Genomic DNA, 9,717 nt, shown 5'->3' on the forward strand with positions numbered 1-9,717 from the left:
GAATTGCTAATGTTGACAAGCGCACGCACAGCGCGGTATGGGGCAATTACATCAATGAACATTTGAACCTGGTTACAAATTTTGTTTGCAAACACTTGTTGAACAGGGCGGGAAAATCAGTTGTCATCTACGGATTATTTGGAGTGGTGTACCACTTGATTAACAAGCCAAAGCTACCCAATGCAGCGTCAAGTGCTTGTCGTCTAGGTATTTATGCACAAATGTTTGCCAAAGATAGCAACACTAGCTACGACCACTATGCCTTTAATTAATCCTCTATTCCAGCTATTTGCAAATATTACTAGGAAGCAAGAATCAGGGTTCCTATGGTACAAAGTTAAAATAAATGCATTTCACACACCTACTTCTTCATGTCCACATCACCAAACAAATGGTGGTTAAGTGACTGAGTGTGATGTTTGCATTCTATTCAGCCTAGATTTTATCATACACACATCGAAGTCGAGATACCTGGGTATTTCGACTTGGTTCACTAACCATAGTCATTAAGTCACCCTTGAGGGTGCAGTGCGATGAAACACCTCGAAAGGACCTCTAGAAATAAGGGGCAATAGGAGTAGGGCCGATGCCAATGACACCGATACAATGGAAAATAAGCGGATGCCAGCCAGCCTGCTTAAAATATTTGTCGGTATCAAAGTAGCCAGAGTTTAATTCATAGTAGAATAGGGAATGACGTAGGATGAGCGAATAAGTTGGTTAAAGCATGTGTAGGAAATGACATACATTATGCCGGCAAATTAAGTGAAAATTCACTTACTTTAGCTAGTCCACTTATCATCATACTTAAAGGTTGCCTAATGCCAATCACTCCAAGTTCCAAAAGGCCACATAAAATGCTCTCGAATGGCGTTTCCTTTTTTACAATGAATTGGCCTTAAAGGATGACAACCTCAACCACCAACAACATCAGCTTCGGCCGATGAGTACAATGAAGTTGCGCTCTGCAATTGATTACACAGACACTTAGTTCTTACAAGATTTTGCCTGTGACGTGCGGCGTGGCCTCTGAACCATACCAGTGGTCACAGCCTTTCTGTACACTAGTAATATGTTTTCTGTAATGTTATTGTGACCTCTTAAGAATTCCAAAATGACTCGGGGTGCTGTATACACATAAAAGTTCTGCATTACAAATTATCAAAGGCATCTCCTGGTAATCATGACAGGCAATAGACTTCTATCAAATTGGATGATGTATTAAAAAAGCCAAGTGTATATGAGAAATAATATTGCTTGAACTTTCCGGTTAATCTACCAAACAAATATTGCGAAGATATGGTTACTCTCGATAAAGCAAGCTTGCCTTATCGAAAGGGCTGGTAAATGCAGTTTACACCTGTCTGCAGACGAATTCTAGATAACTTATTTCTGTAACTGTACAAGTAAATAACAGGTACTGCTTGACTTGAATTAATGCGAATCAAAAGGAACGAGCAATTACCACAAAGTCATTTCGGGCTTCAAAAGTGTCATCCACCGCCATCAGACTAGTTAGTAAAAGGAAACTTTTGGACAGGTAGTAGAAGGGGTTATGCGGACTATAACATTACTTACTCATGCTCGTAGGTGATCATTCTTTTACAGTTCTCAGTCAAGTAGAATCTTGCTTTTGGCAACATTTAAAATTCCAAATCAGCTCATTCCTATTTATTCAGAAGAAGATGCTCTTATGCGGATTTTGGTAATTTCACATTTTCTTAAGAGACGAAGCAAAGCTGTTGTGTTAATGCTAAAGGAAATAAAGAAAACCTCCTCTCCTGAGAGCCGTATCTCTTACCAAATGAAATAGAAGCTGCACTGTCCCCAAGATTCATTACCGAAGCATCCATTCAAATGTCACTTTCTTTAGAATTGCCCTTGACATGTTTCGTATTTACATTGCCATAGTATCAACTAGTAAGCTAACTGATTAAATCCATTTTTTTACCATCCACCAAAGCTACTCAAAAGAACCATCATTTATGCTGACATGGCATGGTAGGATTTAAATTCACGAGGAAACATGAATGTGGCACAACAAGCTGGGGTAGCATAACTACATTACGTCTGCTGCAAATAGCAATCAAAATTGTTTATATCTAAGTTCACTAGAAGTCAAATTTCGTCGTTTACCATGTCGGATGTATTTGCAGTTTTCTGCCAATCTGTTCCCTCTCTGAGCGCAAAAGGAAATGTGGTAACTGCAAAAGCTACACCTGCCTCTGATGACAAGGAAATGCTAAGGAACGAAAACTAAACTTATTTTTTATGGACTTCTGGCATGGTCCGTTAGACGATAATAATCAGATAAATCCCGAATGTAAATAAATAATTAAATATCACACACACGCAATGCTCATATGTACAAACACAATATTTTAAATATTTCAGTAGTTCATTTGAGTTGCAAACCCTAGTCTCGTCTTAGTCAAATTTCACCAAGGTATACCTCCAATTGAACTGGAACTTTGAGGAACAAAGGCAAGGCATTCCATCAACGTGTAGTGCAACCAAATTGTTGCCTCCACCCCTTTGAGTAACTAATACTTGATAGCACTTGCTTTATCTACTTTTATCATATAAGTGTGCTTCAGCTACTGCTGTTGCTGAAAATAGGACCTAAACAGGATGAATTTATAATGCCGTTGTGCTTTCAATTCTTCTTTTTCAAAATATATAATAGAGGCAGTGTGAATGCACTTTAACTTAGTCTCATTAGCTTTTCGTTCACTTCAGTAAACACCTAAATAAGAAGGCTGGAGAAATGCGTTTATCTACTATACCATGTCGGCTACGTGGAGCTGCAGCCAAGCGTGAAGACACGTTTCGTCTTCATAGATGAATGTAGACACTACGCCGGTGTGTAGTGATCATCAAACAAGCATAATTACCGTCAGTGAAGGCAACGTGAGCACAAATTGGCTTTTACCGTGATCAGCGACACCAAGCTAGTCATCCGAACGAATGCTCACTAATCCACCAAGTATCAGTATAAAAGGAAAGTGTTTAAAAGGCAATTTGACTCTCTTATAAAGTTTTTTAAAGAAGGCATGAAACTGGAATAAAAACAAGACGATTGTTTTCTTAAACTAGATTCCATCAGCACAACTATGATGTTACTACATCAACAATTGTACTATGAAGCACAATGTTTGTATCGTCGATTTGGTATACGCCACTTTGTGCTCTCTGAGTACTGTCTTGATTAAGGGAACCTTAAAAATTAATGAATGATTTTCAGTGGTTCACTTTAGCCCACCTTGAAGAATGTGGAGTGAATCATTGAGTATTTACCTAGTGTAGAGTAAACCACTCCAAGATAATTGTATTAAAGTTAGTGGAACTAGCTTCAAGGCTTGGTCAAAGTGTTATTTCTTCAGTGCCATAATAAACATAGTACTAAATGAAACCAACATTTTCAACAGAGATCTGCCTCAGGTCCACACTCTGATGTCATGCGTAAGAGACGATGAACCACCTGAGTGCTTGGCATTTTTATTTCGTACCCGCTATGATCAATTGAAGTTATCAGCTATTTGGACACTACGTCATTTGTACTCATGGGCTATTTCGGAAAGTGATTTTAATCTTGCATGTCTTTTGTGGAAACCCACGACAATTCCACCATGCTTTATATCAACAGCTCTAAGATGACTATCAGCTACTACGTCATTTTATATCACAATGGAGCTACGAATTACAATCAATTCTTCACTCCTCTGTAAAACAAGACGACAAAGTATTTCATTACTTGCAAAGAATTTTATCAGATACCGTATTTTACTCACATTAATTCAAAGATGACTTCCCCAACTATTCCTTAGAGGCCATGGAAACAAAAAAGCTACATAGTTATGGGAGACATTGCATATCATCTGTGAGCACTCTGGACCAATTTGCGTGCCTATTCGTTCACAGCTAAGTTTAAAAGATTTCAAGCAAGCAGGTGCCCCTTTAATGCCCTATCTACAACTTGACCATGCAGCATGACTGCATGGTCCATGGAATTTCATCATTTAGCGAATCTTCCTACTACAAGTTCCCCGGTGGGACAATGCTTGAGTTAGATTGCCTATGCAAATTATGGTAGAAATGGGATCTTCATTTTGACCACTTCACTCCTATGCGTCAGTGGTTCAGTAGAGGCAATAAAGTCTAGCTTAGGGATCTTGTAAATTCAGGACGCAATGATGAAACCGGTTGCTCCCCTTCCTCCTATGTTAACGCCAGTTCTCAATGGTTCGCGGGTTGATGCAACAATGCAGGCAAAGCAATTTAAACTAAAACCATGGGAAAGAGTAGTTAGTCACTGTTTCCTGTATAACAACATTACTCAGCACAACTTTGCAAAAATGATGAACATCAATGTTTGCCTAATTTGACCATGTAGTTTGAGTCTTACTTAAAAGATACTAGTCGTGAACACTAATGAGTGCTATTTGGTCTCAAATGATACCAGAATTGCAGTCGTGATCAAAAAGCATGCCCCCACCACAAATGACAACATGGTTAAAAACATAGCTGCAGTAATCAGATGTTGCAGACATGAAAACGGAATGTAAAGAGCCCACGTGATATAACGTACCTATGCCCTTGAAAGGGCACAGTCGCAGCCTCCAGCTGTTGAGCTGAACTGAGCTAAGTTGCGGAACTGAGTGGGCGAAAATGACTGTTCGTCACTGCGTCTAGAATGTCAGTAAGAAACATTGTTGTTAACTGTGAAGCTCAATAGTATGAGCTTTCATGCGCTTTTCAGTGGTTCCATGGTATGCTTCACGTAGGTTAGACAAACGAGGAATTGCTACCACTAACTAAACAGTTAGCTGCAATTAATTGGTGGAAGGGTTATTTGATGAACTGTAATAGCAAAGTTTTCCATTGGTGATGTGATTTAGGTCTGCTCCATGATGCATTTTGGAAAGATCTGCTTTATCCACAAAACCATCCTCAATAGCTAGGTTTACTTTGCTCCACAGTAGTGTCAAATGCTGTCTATGATCTGAGGTACTATCTTATAGGTTAAAAGAGTAGGAGCTGACTTGTGGTGGGATGTAGGCAGTAAGAGGGACACAATAGTTTGTTTTGGTGAGTCCGCTTGTGACATACATGGATGCATGGATGCGGACATTGGTAACATGTACAGCATAACATTAGGCGTTGCACTGAGTACAAAGACTACTGTATGCCATCTGGCCTCACTGAATTTTCCTTAGGTGGGTATACACAGTATAATGAATATCGGTAGTCGCGTACTGTTGATGGCTACAACATGGGTAGGAAACGGATGAAACTGACTCCGCGCCTTTCGCAGAGAGTGTTTTACACCACTGCATTCCATATTAGTAGATTAAGCTGCCTGGCGAACTAGTGACTTGCCTGATCATCGTTATATTTCCTCTACTATCATTGTAAAACCTGAGGTGGTGTGATTTAGCAGCCAGAATAGATAGCTATCGAGACAGACAGTGATGGCGGCCAGACGTAGGTTTGAAAAACTTTTACTACGCTATTTGCACTACGAGCATTATTTTCCTTCTTTCTCTTGTCTTATGCCTGACAGCGGTTTTGGCATTAAGGCCCAATAGTTGGTTTTAAGAGTACACGGTCGCTCTGACAAAATATGTGACAATAGGTACATCGACTGTGTCTGCGATGGTAGGATATGACAATACGATAGTACCCGGATTGCCAACAGAGAGGCGTGGAAGTTTTCTTATATTTGGTGCCAGAGTGTTAGCTATTGCCATATGGACCGCAATAGGACAAATTAGATCCCTCAAAATTATAGGGAAGAGTAGACTTACACAAAACACAGGCTACAAGACTGTTTTGGCCATAGACTGAACTAAGTCAGAAGCTGTAAAAGTAAAAAAAAATCACAGTTGTGCGTCCTTAAGTAAAGGATGTGCACCCTTATGTCAGCGTCCGTAAACAAAGGCACACTGTGGACGAAAGCGAGACATTGGAATTGGGTGTCAGTCACTTTTATTCTGCCTGAAGCGTTTCCCCTGATGATTAGTCGATCTTCGGCTTTGAACAAATGACTTGTAGTGTGTGCAGAACAACAAATGCTAGACTCTGAAAACGCTTTCCAGTGCCGATACAATCACTTTAAACATTATATCCTCTAGAGGGTGGGGTAGGGTGCGGTTGGTGTGCTTACCTCTTTACGCCATTCCAAATTTCCTAATAGAAATCGTCACTATTAACAGGCTCAGATCAGAAATATCTCTTCAGTGAAGGACACGAAAGTGGGGTATAGGTACACATTCTCAGTCATGACAAAATTCTGCAACGCTGAATGCTAGAGACTTAACAGATGGTCACTTTTGGTCTGACGATAGCACACTTGTCATTAGCGGAGTTACCGGAAATTTGGCTTATGAATGCTTGAGTTGCCTCAGCTGAGGTTTCATGATATCAGCCAGTTCAACAATGGAAAAGGGCATGCTCAATATTTTTGGACAGCACTGTTTAGTCAATTGTTATAAACGGCTTTATATTTGCGAAAATACTACACTCATTTTTACCTACTCAGAATGATTGAGGTAAATGCTTTTAAAACGAAGTTCTTCAATGCCAAATTCGGGTGCACGATGAGAAATCAGTACTTGTGGTCTCATCTAGTGGCTAGCGAAGTGGTCCAGTCTCATTTTCGAGAGGTTATGCTATTTGGTTAGATGCGATGGAGCTGGATCTCCGCATACTACCGACAAATCAGGCGAACGACTCAGTGGGACCAACAGTAGGAAGTCATAAGGATGTTTAAAACAGAAGACCGTAGCTGATGTTGAGAAATGTATAAAGCAGTGATTTTGCTGCAGCAGTGGGTGCCTCTACATGATATTTCATTTTTATTTGTACCACTTAAAGAATGTATCATGCAAAAATTGATTGGTAAAGAATAAAGCTACAGGCTTTTACACAATGACTTGATGTATAAGTGGACCTCTTGTTTCGCACTACAGATGCAAGCTTCTAAACTGAAAATTCCTAGGAATAATTGCTCTCTCGTGCAGGGATGATTTTGCTTTATACAACTGCACAAAAGAGTTTATAATTTGACCTTGTATATCACTACTCTTCTTTAGCTCATTTACAAGAACTGATGAACCAAAAGCTAGGGTTCTGCTGGGGTCACACCATCCTCATCGTCTGCAGCCTCCTGCAGTTTCGAGTAAATTGCTAAGCTTGCCCAGTAAACGCAGTCAATGCTATGCTGAACTGCTGCTTTGATGCAATACTTTTCGTTACGGGATGAAGTCCACATTAAGATTAACATTAGTAAGATATTCCGTAGATTTAGTCATGGCAAGCCATATTCTGGGACAACAAATTACATACTTTGATCACTCATTTGATTGCGCAAATGGTATGCTGCCGATCATGTTTAGTTTAGCGAAGGAGTTATGTATGTGGAAAGTAGGTAAGGTTAGAAAATTTACGCTCTCAAATGTTAGCTCAAGTATGAGACGACATTATTGGGTCTTCTTCAATGGCAAAATCAAGCAGGTAATTTGAATGCATGATAGGTAATTTACAACCTTTGCAATTAACTGAGTAATTGATAAATACAACCCATTACTGATATGCTTATATTTAAAGACATTTTGCGTGGATTTCCGATCCTGGACACGAAAAATGCATTTGGAATGCTGCGTCAAGACTCAGGTGCTTAGAGTAGAAGGCTCACAGCAACATATTAACAAACACTGCTTAGCTCTTTGTACACCAGTTTGTCAGGACCGTAGCTGACAAGGCACAAATTTGCTCCCTTTTTTACAAAACCTATCAATCTGTTAAACGACAAATTGGTAATCTTAAAACAATTATTCTCTTCTCTGGTGATGATAGCCATTTGCTGTACTTACGTATGCTAATCAGTTATAATATGACAAACCGCTTTTAATCCCTCTTCATTAAAATCGTTGCCATGCAAGCTCCTTTTCTTATTCGAAGTCTCAAGCCTCTTTTTCGCGTATCTATGCTACCTCCCCTCTTTCCTGTCCCCAAATCCTACACACCTTACTCATTAGTTACTTTCGTCTACCCTTTCGCTAATTCTTCTCTACCTTCGTCTAAATGTCTCACTTGCGTCATTCACATGTTCCTGCAGTCACTGCAATTGCCTTCACTTCAGTCTCCGATTTTCTCCTCATCTCTTTTCACTTCTCCCCTGCATCTGTCCCTTCCTTCACAACCTTTCAAATCCATCACTCACCTATTCTTGACCAAACAAGATGGTGCTAAATAATCATTATAAAAGCAAACTGAGAGTCATCAAGTAGGAAGCAATTAACAAATTGGTCGTTGGCATTTTTAATGAATCTCACAAGAGAATAATCTTGCCAAATGGAGTGCTTGTTTATCTTACCCAAATTTGTAGGAGTTGATGTTCTGCGAAGGCAATCTACCAGTGTACAAACGAAGTTCTCCTCCAAATTTTTTTGTTCTCGCATGAGTAGATGGCAAATCAAATTGGATAATCATGTGGCTGCTCTCCACTTACGCTCCACTTCTCAAAAAAATATGGTTTGTTACATATATCTATCTCCTAGAATGTTTGTTCTTCCCCATTGGTATTGATAGCAGTATTTTGCAAATACTTTTGAATGGTACCCCAAAGTGCTATTTGATCTGACAGAGCTACAAGAGCCTGATCAACTACAAGAGTTCATCTATCTACTTTTCCTCGTCCAAAAGTTTCGTCTGCTTAATTAGCCCGATGACAGTAGATGGCATTGTCTAAAGCCTGCAATGGCTATGCAAGACAGTGTGCATTCTTTCCAAGCTATATCAATGCAAGTCATTTCGGGTGACTTCACACCAAAGAATGCTGAATGATTTTGCGTCTATGTGACACAGTTATCAAGGATTCATTTGTGCAGAAGTGCAGAATTGTAGCCACTCAAATTAAATATAAGGCAGGTCCTATATTTACCAAGAGCCATGGAAATCTGTGTAGTTTGCTTTTCATAAATTCAAGTAAAAACTGCAGGTAGTTATGTCTCTCATTTCTACATGACCTTTCTGATCCATTATTCAGTTCTAGTTGCAATTTATTCATTGTCGAGCTTGCTGGAGGATGCTATTGATAACTTGGAAGGGAAGTACTCATCCACTGTGTATGTAGTGCTACCAGTCATCTTGGAATTCTGAAGAGGTCATGATGGGATGCCAGAGAATACAAGAAGAATGTACAGAAGGGCTGTGGTGACTGCTATGGCCCAGAGGACACCCCGCCTGACACAAGCCAAATCTGTGGAGACTTAATGGTCTGGGTAATTAATTGCAGAGTGTAAGTTTCTCGCAATCCTCTGCACCTGCAGATTCTATCAGAGCTGGTGGTAGCTGTCGCCTTTTAGGGTGGAATTCTTATAAAAAAGGGCTTCCACTTCAGTGATCTCACGTGAACTTGGAGCACTTGACAAATTTGGCATCAGGAAACCTTTGCGCATGATAATAGGTGGAATAGCTAGCGCAGCATAATGTTCACTCAATTTGTCCACTTCGAAATTCTACATGTAACGTATGTTGATGACAAAGACACCTGCTTTAGCAATTCCTCTAAATTGGAAAAACTATACTTGCTACCTGCTTTTAACATAAAAACAGGTTGGTATTATCACAATTTCCATGGACATCCACGAAATATAGTGATCCTTTTAGTAATATTCACATTTAGCCCATGCCTTTTGCTTCTTCTTCTTCTTC

The 9,717-nt window shown here is 39.7% G+C and overlaps 1 protein-coding gene across 1 annotated transcript in view; it reads left to right on the forward strand. All coding sequences in view use genetic code 11, as the record gives it.

Annotated features, from left to right (window-relative positions):
- Window positions 1-3,657, forward strand: part of EGR_10412 (hypothetical protein) — a gene marked incomplete at both ends in the record, with an annotated part of 6,817 nt that extends 3,160 nt beyond the window's left edge. Inside the window, 3 exons of the mRNA XM_024499661.1 lie at window positions 736-872; window positions 1,616-1,705; window positions 3,307-3,657. Of these exons, the coding sequence (XP_024345927.1) occupies window positions 736-872; window positions 1,616-1,705; window positions 3,307-3,657 (578 nt within the window). The remainder of the gene's footprint in view (window positions 1-735; window positions 873-1,615; window positions 1,706-3,306) is intronic.
- Between the last annotated feature and the right edge of the window lie 6,060 nt (window positions 3,658-9,717).

The sequence above is a fragment of the Echinococcus granulosus genome (assembly GCF_000524195.1).
Source record: "Echinococcus granulosus chromosome Unknown EG_S00217, whole genome shotgun sequence".
Classification (NCBI taxonomy): Eukaryota; Metazoa; Platyhelminthes; class Cestoda; order Cyclophyllidea; family Taeniidae; genus Echinococcus; species Echinococcus granulosus.